This window comes from Rhinolophus ferrumequinum, chromosome 23 (genome assembly GCF_004115265.2).
Source record: "Rhinolophus ferrumequinum isolate MPI-CBG mRhiFer1 chromosome 23, mRhiFer1_v1.p, whole genome shotgun sequence".
In the NCBI taxonomy this organism is placed as follows: domain Eukaryota; kingdom Metazoa; phylum Chordata; class Mammalia; order Chiroptera; family Rhinolophidae; genus Rhinolophus; species Rhinolophus ferrumequinum.
This window is the reverse complement of record NC_046306.1, coordinates 33482072-33498633: the sequence shown is the minus strand read 5'-3', so window position 1 is coordinate 33498633 and position 16562 is coordinate 33482072. Positions and strand designations below refer to the sequence as shown.

Genomic DNA, 16562 nt, shown 5'->3' with positions numbered 1-16562 from the left:
TCAATTTAGCTAGTCATTCCATTTCAATTTTATTTATATAGTTATTTCTGGTGGTGGTTGTTTTTGTTTTTCATGTTTCAATTCCAAATGAATTTGCAATTTACCTAGTGTAATGTATAAGTGTAATTTACCTAGATGTAAAGTGTGAGGCACAAATCTAACATATTAACTTATGTGATCATCCAGTTATTACAATACTAATTGTGGTAGTTTTCCAACTGATGTGAAATATCGTTATTATTATATACAAACAAGTGTGCCGCATTGTGTCTGTCTCTAGACTTTTAGATTAGACTCCCCTCCACTCTGTCCGTTCATGTCATTGGGATTGTGTTCAATTTACATATTCATATTTGGGGAAGTACTGATAGAATTACAGGATCCGTTCCCTTCTAGGATAGGGCATCTCTCTATTTATTGTAGTCTTCTTTTAAGTCTTAAAAAGTTTTACAGTTAAACATTGAAAAAATAATTTTATTCCCTAGGTGTTTGCTATTTTTGTTTATACTTCTTAATCAATACCATTTCCCCAAGTATGTCCTCTTACGGATTGTTGATTATTGACTTTACTACATGAATTTAAAAAAATTAGTGTTTATTGAATGGAGGTATTCATTTCTTTATTCAATATTTATTATTTCTAACAAATTTTTGATTGTCTACATATGCAAATGAAAGAAAGTGGACTAAAGTGTTTCCTCGTGCGTAGCTCCCTTTCATCTCTATGTGGCCCCCAGAAAGCCCCCTCAGAGGTCCCTTTGCTCCTCACTGATCACAGCTTGGAAATCAGATAGGTAAACAGTCAGATCATCTACAAATAATGGTTAGTTTACCTCTTTTCTTATACATATACTTCTTATTTTGTCACACGGTAGTCATTCAATAAATATTTACTGATTTCAAAAATAAAAAATGAATAATTATGTTGCCTAGTATACTTCCAAAGGTTATTAAAAATGGTGGTAAAAAGACATCTTTATCTTTTTCCTGACTTTAAAGTGAAAGCTTTCAGTGTTTCATCACGAAGTGTACTATAGCCTTTTTATTTGAAGTAGATGTTTTTATACTATTTGGGAATCTCCTATTTTTATTCTATTAAAAATTTTATAAGGAATCAATATTGGATTTTATAAATGCTTTGGCAACGTCTATAAAGGTAATCATATGTTTTCTTCTTGGATCATTCAGTGTTATAAATTCTTATTATTGAACTGACTAGAACTACTTGATCATGATATACTGTTATTTTAATATACTGCTGGATTTTCAATGCCAATTTTTTAAATAATTTTTTCTAAGTAATATTTCCTATATTTTCCTTTTATTAAATGCTTGGGATCAGGTTTATGCCAGCTCAGTGGCTGTCAACTCTGGTTGCTCATCAAAATCGCCTCTAGTGACTTAAAATACAGAAGCCTTAGCCCAATAGAAATTACTCTTCTGTTAGCCTATCACTATTTCACTTTTTTGATTTTTTTTTTGCTTTTGTTTCAAATCAGCCTGTGGAATGTTAAATTGACCACCTGATTTTCAAAGTCTTCCATAGTCACTATTTACTAATTTCCAGTTGTATAGAAACAGTTATACACAGAAGGTGTCAAAAATGTATATACATTTTAAGAAGGAAAAAAACTGTATTAAAATTGTAATTCTCAATATATACTGATAACAAAAGATGAATACAAGTCATGTGTGTACATTTTTTCGGCACCTCCGGTATATGTCTCTGCTGTGTTACGTGCTGCGTAGAGGTTATAGGAGTTGTATCTACCTCCATTATGAGCCTTCCATATAATTTTTATAAGCTGAATCTCTTATTACATTTAATGAATCATAATTTAAGTTTAATTCTGCTTTCTTTTTTGTTCCCATTTGCACAACACATTTAGGTTGTTTGTTTATCTATTTTTAAAGTTTCAGCTTATTATTTACTTGACGCTTAACTCATACGAATGAAGAATAAGCAATTATGTATTTACTTTGCCTCAGGGGTTTCTGCACTATGTCTTCCATTTTTAAAACAATATATTCAAACATCTTCAACATACAGAAAAAAAATTAAATAGTTCCTTCAGATAAAGAAATCCAAAGATCAAATGTAGAAATATCTTGCATAATGGAGATATTACTGATTATTGTTTGACACTCAGACATTATGGACAATTTGTACACAATTCTCAATCCCAGTGCTGAAAATCTAAAGATCCATGTAGTTTTAGAATCTGTTTTCAGTTATCCTAGTGACTTTCCAACTAAAAATAAGGAGGTAAGCCACCTTAAAATGAGGCTATTGAGTACCAGTCTCTTCAACTTTTGATAAGCTATTCACTCTAGAGTTCACAAATTCACAACACAATATCACACACACACAACACTCAAAAATTTCTAATCTTTTACAGTACATTAACAAAGTTATTCGGAAAACTACACTATAATTACCATGCCACATATGGCACACAATTTAAAAGAGACAGCCCAGATCAGGGAGCATTCGAAGAAAAAGCAACATGAGTATACAACATATGAATTTAAAAAGTGTTAGACATTATAATGCTTGATTATGACTCCAAATTTTCATTTCACTCTGCCTCCTATTTAGAATATAAGAAATGCACAACCCCCACCCCCATCAGCCTGTGGAATGTTAAATTGACCCACAAGAGAATCAAAGCCTCTCTTAATTCTGTACTCCACTATTATTTAGTTGTACACAAAAATGAACAGCAGCATATCATTTCACATCTTAAAAATAGCATTTGCAATTTTGTACATATCTGTCTAGAAATGTATCATTTCCAGCTATATTTTGGGCTTAGTTTGAACATTTACAGGTGCAGATTTGGCAAACAACAGTTACTATTGGATTCCATCTTTGCTGCTCCTTGCAGTAAATTGACCTCCCTCTGAGGCACTGAGGTACTTTGGTGGTGGTTGCAGGAGGGAGGCGGTAACCAGGTATCAGGCTGGGACCTATCTTTCTATTTTTATCCTTTGGAAGGACTTCAGTTTTTTGTTTTTGATTACAGCACCTAGTTGAGTCTAGGTTTTTGGCCCAAACTTAGTCCTTTTCTTTCAGAAAGCAAACAGAGGGTGTCAAAAAAAATGTATGTACATTTTGAAAAAGGAAAAAACTGTATTAAAATTACACTGATGGTAACCACTTTGAGCACCTCTTGTAACTGCAGAATTCAAACATGACTTGTATTCATCTTTTATTATCAGTATGTATTGAGTATTATAATTTTAATAGTAATAGTTTTTTCCTTTCTTAAAATGTTTACACTTTTTTTTGGCACCCTCTGTATGTTCTAGTTATATATTTTTGGTGAAAATGATATGTGTGGTCTTTAATCCTTTTATTATGTTTTAAATATTTCCTCTTGACTTTCTGGTTTGCTTAATTTTCCTATTTTGTAATATGATTTCTGTTTTTTCCCCCCTAGGACATTGGAAACTATTTTTACAACCTTTGGGAAGTATTTTTAAGTGATTAAGTGTTCTTAAACTTTTACTTTTAGTTTCTCAAGAAGTTATTTGTTTACTAAAAATTGTTAAGCCTTTATATTCTCAAATTTTCATTGTTAATCCATTGACTCTATTAAACATTGTCTTAATACTATGTAGCGTATGTTTTCCAAAAGTTACTTGTATTTCTTGAAATAAATGGCATTCAAAATTATGCTACCAATTATTGCATATTGTAAAGGTGATTATTTATGTTGAAGAACAGTTTTAAATGTACCCTGTTTACTTATTTATTTTTGATTGCTTATACCCTTGTTTTCAGTCCTTCTATTTGCCTAAAATTAGTGGGGGTGGCTTCTATTTTGCTCTCTGAGTGTTTACTTGAAAACTGTTCAAATCTTCTTCCTAGAATTTGAGCTAGAGAGCTCAAGGAAACAGGTTAAGTATTAAATGCCCAGCAATTCAGAAGAGTGAGTAGGTGGAGAAAGAACTTAGGCTGCAGGCAACCGAAACTGAGATCTTCACCTCAGCCTGGTTTTTCTAGATTTGTAGAGCCTGCAGAATTAGAGAATCATATTCCATAGCTAACTACCACTGCAGGCAAACCATTGCCTGTGTCAAGCTGTCTCCCGTCAGCTTCTGCTGGCTGTGATCAGGGAGTATTCTGTCTGAGTGAGTTAGGGGGTCCTCATCTTCAGGAACGTGTTTTCTGTCTGGTTCATTAACTGTCCTGGTGTTGGGTGTCACTAGCACCAGAGAAAATATCCCCAAAGGTTACATATTCTATATCTTTAATGACTAAGAGCCTTCTTTCAGTCTCTACTCCATCGTCAAATGGGTCATTGTGGGTGACCCAGTTCTTCTAAGTGGAATAGAATATTCTTTTCGCACCCTGCTTATGCCTCTAGACCTCATGCCTCAAAATGAAGTTTAGTAAAACGTCTTCTTAAAAAATGTGGGCAAACACTTATAAACTCCAGAGCTTTAGCTAAGTATTTACTGACTATATGGATAAAAGTACTACTTTGTACAATCTGAGTTATTTATTGTGGAGTTCTGGATAATTACATGTTTTGAAAGCCCTTCTGCTAACTGGTTATGTAAGAGGGACATGTGACTCATTTTTCATTAATGATAAATCTTATTTTAGCAGATGGACCTCTGATTCTTAGACAGGCCTGAAACTGACCTGGTGGACCCTGCATATATTATCCCGGGTGGGAAACTGCTGTAGTAGAAATTGCTGAGCTATACTGGGAGTTAGTAGGTTAATAAGCCACCACGGGCACATTACTTAGTCACTGTGATCCTTAGTTTATTCTTACAGAACATGGGAATAATGCCACCTGAGATGCCTACAACAGCAGAGGATTTTTGTGAGGAATAAGTGAGATATATACGAAAACAATGTACCAGGAATGGCAAAGTACTCTTATAGAAAGTCTGCGTCACTCTTTCTCCCTGAAGAGAAGAGGAGTAGTAGTTTTGTTCTCACAGATTTTACACCCCTGAATAAGAGAGAATATTTCAGCTAAAAAAGAAATAAATAAGCAGTTTGTCCCACCCTGCCCATTCATTCATTCATTCATTCATTCATTCAACACAACAGTAAATAAGCCAATTCCTTCCTTCATGAAGCTTATGTTTTAGCAGCAGAGATGGGCAATATGCAAATACAAAAGTGATATCAGTAGTGGCCATCATTCAGAAAAGTGTAAGAAAGAGCCAAATCTAAATGAGAAGTTCTTATTCAATGGGTATAACGTTTCAGTTATGCCAGATAAGTAAGTTTTAGAGATCTGCTGTATAACATAGTGCCTATTATTAATAATACTGTATTATGCACTTTAAAAAATTGTTAAAAGGATAGATCTCATGTTAAGTGTTATTACCACAAAAATGTGGAGGCACAAAGAAACTTTCTGAGGTGATAGATAAGTTTATAACCTTGACTGTGGTGATGGTTTCATGGATGTATGCATATGTCCAAACTCATCAAATTATATACATTAAATATGTACAGTTTTTTTGAATATCAATTATATCTCAATAAAGCTGTTTAAAAAAGAAAAAGGAAAGTGGGAGAAAGGACTCAGAAAAGGACCAAATGAAAGAGGCACAATAGTTGTATTTTAGATAATAAAGGAAAGATCCATTTTTATTTATTCTGAAGAATTAAAATCTGCAATTAATAGAAAGCATAGGTACTAAACATATGGACCTTGAGTTTAGAGAGGATTTTATGAATTTGACCTCAAAGACAAGGGAAATAATAGTAAAAATAAGTGAAAGGTACTATATCAAACTGAAAAGCTTCTGCACAGCAAAAGAAACCATCAACAGAACAAAGAGGCAAGCAGCTGAATGGGAGAAGATATATGCAAACAACATCTCCAATAAGGGGCTAATGTCCAAAATATATAAAGAACTTGTATAACTCAATAACAAAAAACTCTCAAATAATCCAATTAAAAAATGGGCAGAGGAACTGAACAGACAGTTCTCCCAAGAAGACACACAAACAGCCAATAGGCATATGAAAAAATGCTCAACTTCACTAGCTCCCAGGGAAATGCGAGTCAAAACCACAATGAGATGCCACCTCACACCTGATAGAATGGATGTTATCAACAAGACAAGTAATAACAAGTGTTGGAGAGGCTGTGGAGAAAAAGAAACCCGCATACATTGCTGGTGGGAATGCAAATTGTCACAGCTGCTACAGAAAACAGTATGGAGATTCCTCAAAAAATTAAGACTAGAATTACCATATGACCCAACAATCCCTCTTCTGGGTATCTACCAAAAAATCTGAAAACACTTATCCATAAATATACATGTACCCCTATGTTTATTGCAGCATTATTCACAGTGGTCAAGACATGGAAGCAACCAAAGTGTCCTTCAATAGATGATTGGATACAGAAGATGTGGTACATATATAAAATGGAATATTACCTGGCCATGAAAGATGAAATACTGCGATTTGTAACAACATGAATGGATCTTAAGATTATCATGCTAAGTGAAACAAGTCAGACAGAAAAAGTCAAGAACTATATGACTTCATTCATACGAGGGATATAAAACTGAAAGCAACAAACTAGTGGTTACCAGAGGGTAAAGGGTGGGGGTAGTAGAAGAGATAAAGGGGATCAAATATGTGGGTGGTGAACACACAATGCAATATATAGATGTATAGATGATGTATTATAGAATCGTACACTTGAAACCTATATAATTTTGCTAACCAATGTCATCCCAGCAAATTTACTGAAGATTTTAAAAAGTTAAAAAAAACATAACTTTTGAAAATTCTTAAAAAGACTTTCATATAATTTTTTCCTTTTTGCATTTTATAACAGCTTTTTGAGGTACACAGTCTAGATATGATCTCGAGATGAGAAAAAAACACAAGGAAGCTGAGACCCAACTGGATAAAATTTCAAAATAGTGAACATACATACCCATTTCATGTCTGGTACTGGCCACACCTACACCATACGCCTCTAAAACATCCTTCACTGTCCTCATAGATTCATCGTACCTGGCTGCCAGGCCAAGGAAGTTATAGGAGCCCAAGTTGATGACATCTTTGATGATTCTTCCAGTAAACCTGCAGAGAGAAGGGCAGGTGAGGATAAAGGGCTTTGTCATTTACTATCATCCTAGTACCCCATAAAAGACTCTCACAAAGCCATCTAGGGTTGGGTTCAAATCATGTATTTCCTTTTTGACTTGCATTCTTGTCACCACAAAATGGTTTGCCCTTAGAGGAAAGTATCCCTATAGTGAAGCTGGACAGAGTATTGGAAAAAGGTATACTGAGTAATGGAATATTATTTACACCTAATTTTCTTGGGTACTTGCTTTCATGACACCTGTGCTCTGGTTTAAATTCCAGCAAGAACTTTCTAAATGAGAAAAAGCCACAGTCATCTCTGTCTCCTTCAGCAACAAATAGGAGGGTGTAATTTGTCAAAAAAGCTGAAAAGAGCTCTTCCTGACTAGTTCTCTCTATAGTGTACCTTCTGACACAGGTCCCACTTAAATATAAATAGCCATCCTGGGCAACTTAATTATTGTGACTGCCCCCACTGGCATGTGATGGCTTGCACAAAGTTGAATAATGGAATACCAGTTGCTTCAGTGCTTTAGTTTTTCAGTTTGTAATCTGGTGCCCACACTAGGATTTCCTTGAAAGGATTTTCTTTCAACAAAGCTCCTCCAAGTGGCTGTCTTACCTAAATGTCCAGTTGTAGTCATCCGACACCCTCTCCATCACGTCGAACAGAGCCCCTGGGGCACTGCAAATGGGTCGGTTCCAGTTGTCTCTGATTCTCATGTAAAGGTTCCGTGTATAAAAATTCTCAAAGTTTTGATACAGCGGCACAAAATCCTGTATGACAGAGGCAGGCGTTGATCCCTTGTTTTTTATGTTTCATTTGCAATTGAAAGATAGGAGAAGACCTGAAAGAACCATGCAAATATTCCATCTACAAATATTTTTTGAGCAAAGATCTGTGGGTAAGGGGCCAGATGGGGTCCATAACTAAGTCTGTGAAGACTTCATCCCCGAAGAATTTACATTTTAGTGGGGTAAGTAAAAAAATGTGGCAAATAAAAGGAATAAAAATGACAGCGCAATACAACGCAAGTTCCAAATGAGTGGTGGAGATGATGAATAGTGCAGAATTGCATTTGAAAGGTAACAATAGGTGTTTATGTCCAAAGTAGTTTAGTTGGAAAAAATTGGTTGCGTGATAATTTGGTCTTAACTTTTTTGAACATGAATGTCCCTACTCATTGCGTTTTTAGAAATGTGGATTAACTTGAACTTTGGACCTGCTGGAAAAATTGTTGGCAGGTGTCACATAGCTAAGGACCTGGAAACTGAGTTGAGTTGGTGAAAGCAACTGGCTTATCTCGTGGTTGAAATAACAGCACTGTTTTTCTGTATAAAATGCAATCCACGCCTGAGGGATTTGCAGTTCAGCTGAGGCTCGGTGTAAGACACATCTAATGTTGTCATCTAACTCCTAATAGAACACGGCAGAAAAATGCAAAACCTTGGCCTACGCCAAATACTTGGGCATTTATAAGATTAGAGCCAGAGGCAGACACATCTTACTGGGGGAATCAAGGTGGCTTTATGTAAGAGAGACACTGAAGGTAGAATGAGATTACTAGGGGCAGGGAGGAGGCACTGCCCCTGCTTACTAGAGAAGGCACTCAAGGTTAAGAGGTCTGTATGTTGGAAATGTAAGGTATATTTGAGAAGAATGAATAAGAACAAAACAGTTTCAGGACATTTGGTCATGTACCAAAATGTCCATGGAGACATTTGGTCCACACTGACCCATCTACCTTGCCCTATGTGCCATTACCAGCTAAGCTACTGAAGCAAGAAAGGTTAGTATTGGTGATACAACATGATAGTACTTTTTATGTGTTGATTCTGTAAACCAAAAGTAGAAATAAATGTTATGGGCCGTTTGAACCTAGGGACATTTTCTAAGCATAGATGTTTGAGACAGGACCAAATATTAAGGACATTTGGCAAGAACGAAATGTCTCCAAGGATCAACTGTCCGTTAGTTAAATAAAACATAAGGTGGATCTTGTTACTCTTTGCTCAGAACTTACAATGGCTCACACCTCATTTGGAGTCAAAGCCAAGGTCTTGACTGGTCTGACTCCCTGTTACCTCTGATCCCATCCCTTACTGTTTCCTGTGGTGTGGGTGAGGCTGTAATGTCACTGGGCACAGACAGCGGGAGCCTTAAGTGTCCAAATGAGGAACTTACACGTTATCCTGGAGGCAATGAGGAGCCAGGAATAATTGGGAGTGAGCTTCCTCATTCTCCTACCCATCCTCTTTGAATTCTTTGCTCTCCTTCCCCTGATGAAATGGAGCTGATTTTCTGAGAGAACAAGGAGAATCACGGGGAACAGTTTTGTGGAAACCTTTTGTGCTACTGGTTTGGCTCAGTCGTCTCTTGAGCGGGTCTATTCCAGAGGAAAATATATAAAATCTGCAGGTTTTGATAGCTGGTGACTACACCCAAGCCATAGACTTTTCTGTTACTTTACCCTCTATTTTTCAGTGATAATGGCATCATTTCTGGGGGGAAATTATGATTCTTTATAAGAAAGAATGTTCATCACCACATACTGAGGCTATCTATTCATGCAAATCTGAAGGATGCTTTGGCTATTCTACTGGTTACATTTGTAAGCTGAAAATTTCATACCCAGTGAGTTTGCTCTCAAATAGCTAACTATCCTGGCATAAGTTTTCTTATGATTTAAAGCTACCAGGTTATGACAGTCAATTATAAGCTTTTATGTTCTAACAGAAAAATTGACATATTTTTGAGAGAAAAGGAGATTGTATAATTCCAGGAAAATCATTTCCAAACTCTTTTCTCTTTGATTTAATAACATTTTCAGACTGTTTACAGTCTACTCTATATCCCCAAACATTGTCTTTCTATTTTTAATTTTTCTTATTTGAAATCATCATATACACTCATCCTATCAAGAGAAAAGAGACAAGTAGGTCCATAAGTAATATTTATGGACTCTGAGTGGAATTATAATTTTAGATTTTATGAGAAACTTTACTCAAAATAAAGTTAACAGTTGGTTTAGAAGAGAACTTAAAAGTTGATTAGGAAAACAGTTGGTTTTAGGTAGAAAAGAACCAAACTACTATGTCTACAAAATTAAAACAAAATTATTTTCAGACATGGAACCACAAGACGCACACATACCAGAGCAGAGGGGACATCAAAATCAGAGTTCAAATATCCCTTTGACATGTGAGGAAAATCAGACCCAGCAAAGTGAGTGATTTGAACTCAGTTCAGCATCCCACTTCATCCAGTCTCCCAGCAGTCACTTCAGAGTGACCTTAGGTTGGCACATGCCCTAGCTTGTCCAAGCTTCCCTCTAAAACACCAACAATGACAAAAAATATGAACTACAATCTGAAAAAGTAAGGCCAATAGATTGCCAGGCTATGGAGGAGTGTACACTCATCATAAGGAGCTTGGCATTGACTTGAGAAAACAACCTGGGGCTTCCCATTATTGGTGCCTCATAAAGATGTGCCATCATGGCCCCCTGAAGGAAGGTGGGAAAATACTCCATCCTGTCCACTTTCTGGCTCCTGGCTCAGAGAGCCAAAATTTTTACCTATGAGGAAATCAGTAGCTAGCTCTTAATTAAGATAAATGCGGTGCGGGCAAGATACCGGGATTCTATCCTATTCTGCAGGATCAGAGAATACTTTCTGCTAGGCAATGATTTTTGCAGTCAAAAGACATTTTTAATTAGGTACTTGAAACTGCTCTGTCAAAGGGAGGGGCCAGTATTTTTTTAATCACACAGAGCCTTTTCTTTGGAGATGGTGTGAGTGCTAACCCAGATCTGAAAATCAAGCTTTGTAGGCTACATGTTCCTGAGAGGGAAAATTGAGCTTGGAAGCCTACTTAGAATTCAAGATATGGTCTGAGGAAGAACTGCTTTGCTTTTGGGGCATCCTCCACCTCTTCCCCTGCACCTATGACGCTTCCTACCTTTGCGTGGGTGTATTCTCACCCCACCCCATTCCTTTGAGCTTCAGTGAGGTTTCTTCAGGGGCAGCCAACACCTTATAAAGGTCAATGTCTTCTAGTGACACGTAAACCTCCCACAGCATTTTAACTATACCAGAAAAATGAAACTGGACTAGATATTGCAAAAACAGAAGCATTGCAATAAGACAGCATTGCAACAGCATTGCGCTATCTTTATCCATCTGTAGATAAACTTGTCACTTGACTTACTCACTCTTTTTTTTTTTTTTTGTTCTTGACACAAATGACTAGATGTGGGAGTGACTCCCAGGCTATAAGGATACAATCATTTTAGGGGTAGAGTATAGGAGGGTTGAGCAAAACCTAAATATGTAGCTACAAAAATGGCTTGTTTCTTCTGCAATATGATGATCTTTCTTTTTCTACTTTTAAGCTTCTAGGGTACTTCATAATTTTCAGAGTATTAGAGATATTTCTATCCAAGGTTTATAGAGAAATCAATGGAAAGGCAGAAAATTTGAGTGGACAAATTGGGAATTGTACTTCATTCTAAGACCAATGCTCTTTTCAATAAATCATACTGCATGGCTAGGTGTTTATAAGGAAGTGGACATATCCATGGTCCATTGTAAAAAATACTACCAAATTTGGAAGCATGTTCCTTCTTATTTGATTTAACTACATGCCCATCAGTGGCAAACAGAATCATGGATTTATATACAGAGAAAGAATGATTATCAAACACCAGTTATTCATTAGTCCTTACATTGACACTTCTGTTCTCACCTAATATTTAATTTTTATGTCATTATTTCCTTTTGGGAAACAGCTCTTTCTCTTCTTACCAGGATTGATTCTAGAATAATAGTTAAATATGTTTGTGTTTTCTTTTCTGTTGTAAAATGTAATGGTACTATAATTAGTTCAATGAAGTATGAGAAACACAAAGTAAAAATGGCTAAATTTAATTTTTCTTATTAAGAAATTAGAGGGAGATTGAATAACGATGGAAAGATGGAGGACTCAGTGCTTGTATGTATTCTACCACTCATGTAAAAGTCCTGTGAAATGACAAAAAAAAAATAGATATTTAAAAATGAAATAAATTTGGCTTCCGGTCAAGATGACAGAATAGGTAAACACTGTGCTGGCCTTATCCTATGACCAAATAAAAATTACTACTAAACTATAGAACAACTTTCACTGAAAATAGCCTGAAGCATAGCTGAACAGAAGTCATATTAGTAAGGATACACAGAGGAAGCCACCTTGAGACTGGTAGGGGGGTCAGAGATGCAGATTAGGCTGGTCCCACACCAGCATGTCATAGTTAAAAATTGGGAGGGAGGGGTCCCAAGTCCACACCAGGCACCACGCCCAGGGTTACAGGGCCAAGGAGAGAAGTCCCCATAACTTCTGGCTGTGAAAACCAGTCGATATTATGGTTGAGTAAAACGAAGGGTGGCTGGAATCCCAGGCCTTCTTCTTAAAGGTCCTGTGCACAGACTTACTTGCTGATGGACTCACCTGCTCTGAGCTCCAACTCTGGGGTAACAGCTTGAAAGTTACCAGGGACATACAGGAAAGCACTGAATTGTCTGACTTCAGAGTGAGGGCTGGAGGGGCAGCTTTCTCCCAGGCAGAAGTGCTGGCAAAAGCGATTGTTCCTTTATTGAGCTCTCCCCCCTCCTAGCATGCACGTGCTGGCAGTTGCCATATCTGAGTTACCTTCAATCTGTCTAACACCATTTGCGCTTCCCTGGTGATTCCCTGAGACACCGCCCACCCAAAAATTGGCTGACTCAAGCCACTTCTAGTTGTTTTTTGATACAAATGTCAGTCTTGGCTAATGCTGCAGACTTTCCTAAAATATCTGAAAGGTTCACAAGCCCCAAGCAAAGAGCATTTGGCCTCAATGTGTCCCTTACCACTTGCTGAGCAGCCCTTAGCCCAACACTAATAGCAACCAGCCTCACTTCACAGTTTGACCTATCCCAGACACCCCTAAGCCCAGCAGAAGTGGAAATGATCTGTATATCATTTTGTAGCTCATACTAAGCAGCCCCGGGCAGGGCACACATAGTGGCTAAATTTGGTCTGCACCAGAGCCCCTCTCAAGAAACCCCAGAACCAACATACCCAGTGGCCATCTTCAGATTACATTAGAGCACTACCTAACTACTTTCACAAATGACACATTGAAAGGGCAGACTCGGCAGGCACCAGAGTCCCACCAAAATGAGTCCTGCTCTATAGTATCAGCCCTGGCACAACAGCTCCTCCACTGTAGTCACAGACAGTCCTCACAACAAATTAGCCTGAGGGTCAATAGTTCCCACTAACATGCCAACAACAATCAAGTCTGAGTTACAACAGGGGAGCATACAAAATCCACACAAGGGACACACCTGTACTTTACTCAGGTGACCAGGGAGACTGTGCAACTGGACCCATAGGGCACCTATTACATAAGGCTACTCTATGAAGACTGGGAGACATAACGGCTGCACCTTATACATAGAAATAAACACAAGGAGGCAGCCAGAATAAAGAAACAAAGGAACATGTTCCAAATGAAAGATCAGAATAAAGCTCCAGGAAAAGAACTAAACAAAATCAAAGCAAGCAACTTACCAGATGCAAAGTTCCAAACACTGGTTATAAGGATGCTCAGTGATCTCAGTGAGAACTTCAACAAAGACATAGGAACATAAAAATGGAGATAGAAAACAAACAAACAAAAAGAACAAGTCAGAAATTAGAATATAATAACTGAAATGAAGAATACATTAGAGGGAATCAATAGTAGATTAGATGAAACGGAGTACCTAACCAGAGATTTGCAAGATAAGGTACCAGAAAACATTCAATCAGAATAGCAAAAAGAAAAACTGAATCAAAAAAATAAGGATAGTTTAAATGGTCACCGGGAAAACATCGATTTTAGCAACATTCACATCATAGGGGTACTAGAAGGAGAAGAGAGAGAGCAAGGGATTGAAAACCTATTTAAAGAAATAATGACAGAAAACTTCCCTAACCCAGAAACAGACTTATAAGCTCAGAAAATGCAGAGAGTCCCAAACAAGATAAATCCAAACAGGCCCCCAAAACAAAACATACCATAATTACAATGTCAGAGCTTAAGGATAAAGAGAGAATATTAAAAGCAGCAGAAAATCAGTTATCTACAAGAGAGCTCCCTTAAGACTGTCAGCTGACTTCTCAACAGGCCAGAAGGGATTGGCACAAAATATTCAGTGATGAAAAGCAAAAACCTACAATCAAGATTACTCTACCCAGCAAAGCTATCATTTAGAATCGAAGGACAGATGAAATTCTTCCCAGACAAGAAAAAAACTAAAGGAGTTTGTCATACTACAAGAAATGTTAAAAGGCCTTCTTTAAAATGAAGAAGAAAAAGAAAAAAAATATGAATAATAAAATGGCAATAACTACATATCTATCAACAATTACTTAAAATGTAAATGGATTAAATGCTCCAATCAAAAGACATAGGGTGGCTGAATGGGTAAGGAAATAATGTTGCCAGAAGAGACTCACTTCAGATCAAAAGACACACACAGATTAAAAGTAAAAGGATGCAAAAAATTTCATGAAAACGGAAAAGGAAAAAACAAAACAAAACAAAACTAAACTAGGGTAGCAATACTACCAGACACAATTGACATTAAAATAAAGGCTATAACAAGAGACAAAGAAAGACCCAGTAATTCCACTTCTGTGTATTTATCTGAAAAAAAACAAACAAACCCCAAACACTACATCAAAGAGACACATACCTCCATATGTTCATTGCAATATTATTTCCAATAGCCAAAATATGGAGACAACCTGGTTGTCCATCAATGGATGAATACAGAAGAGGTAGTACGTATATAAAATGGAATATTACTTGGCCATAAAAAAATGAAATCCTGCCATCTGCAGCAACATGGAAGGACACAGAGGGTATTGTGCTGAGTAGAGTAATTCAGAGAAAGATAAATGTGATATGATTTCACTTATATGTGGAATCTAAATAGCAAAATAAACAAACCAACAAAACAGAAACAAACTCATAGGCACAGAGAATATTTTGATGGTTGCCAGATGCAAGGGGGGCTGGCAGATAGGTGAAAAAGGAGAAGGGATTAAGAAGTATAAATTGTTAGTTATAAAATAGTCTTCGGGATGTAAAGCATAGCATAGAGAAAATAATCAATAATATTGTAATAACTGTGCATGGTGTCAGATTTATCAGAGTGTTCACTTAAGTTATATAAATGTCTAATCACTATGTTGCACATCTGAAATTAACATACTATAGTATGTGAACTGTAGCAAATTGCAAAATAAAAATGAATTTATAAATGTCTAGAAAGACAACCAAGAGTATTACAGAAGAGTCAGAAATATTGAAGGATCACAAAAGATAGAACACAAATAAGATCTGATCAATGGAGAAATAAGACCTCAGGAAATGATAGCTCTAAAACATTTGCAAAAGAATGGTGTGGACATAAACTACCTATAGGGGAGCTTCAAGCTAAGAGTCAAAACCTGCAAGAGGTTGATACTCAGGGTGATAACTAGAAAGCTAGATCTCATTGTCTTCCTTTTATTGGGTTAATAATTAAGAAGCAGTGCCTTGTCCTCAGGACACAGTGCAATGTCCACAGGACAACGTACTGTGGTGGGCAATAAGAGCCCAACAGAAAAGCAGTGCCTGAATGTAGAGAAGTGGAAAGCCCAAACAGCAAGAAGCTATTGGTCCTGGCAAGTCATTCTATTTCCCTTGTACAGTTACTCAAGATAGGTGAATATGTGGGAAAATAAGGCTTCTTAAATACAAAAATGAACATAAAAAAAGTGTCACTACTACTTAAGGAAAACTAGCATAATAAGGCCAAATAGAAGAAGAAACATGTAGTGAAAATGCTTATTAGAGCAAACAGAAAAAAAATTATATATATACTGGGGGTGCCAAAAAAATGTATATAAGTAGACACTGGTCAACGTTGCTCAAGCAGTAGTTCACTGTAATCAGAAGTGTCTGGTGCTGATGGTAACCACTTTGAGCACCTCTTGTAATTGCAGAAGTCAAACGTGTTCATCTTTTGTTATTGGTATATATTGAGTATTACAACTGTGGCACCCTCTGTGTGTGTGTGTGTGTGTGTGTGTGTGTGTGTGTGTGTGTGTGTGTGTATAAAATCTTTAGAGGGATACAACAAAACAATGTATCCTTTAAAAAGATAAAATATTTAAAAGTGCAATGAACACAGTTGAAGAGCAAATTAATAAGCTAGAATGATAAATTTGACTAATTTTTTCAGGCCATAATGAGATAGGACAGAGAAAACAAATTATGAAGAAAAAGAGATTTGAGTGACAGGTTCATAAGATCCAATCTTTCTCTAGTAGGAGTTGCAAGACAGAAAGAAGGAGGAGGAAGTGGAAGGAGAAAATTTCAGAGAGGAAGAAATGTTTGAATCCTAAAATTTAAATGAG

The 16562-nt window shown here is 36.7% G+C and overlaps 1 protein-coding gene across 1 annotated transcript in view; it reads right to left on the bottom strand.

The window, feature by feature from the left end:
* Positions 1–16562, bottom strand: part of SPTLC3 (serine palmitoyltransferase long chain base subunit 3) — a 149859-nt gene that overhangs the window by 95547 nt on the left and 37750 nt on the right. The window contains exons 3-4 of the mRNA XM_033095399.1: positions 7710–7864; positions 6933–7081 (exon numbers count right to left, since the gene is read on the bottom strand). Of these exons, the coding sequence (XP_032951290.1) occupies positions 6933–7081; positions 7710–7864 (304 nt within the window). The remainder of the gene's footprint in view (positions 1–6932; positions 7082–7709; positions 7865–16562) is intronic.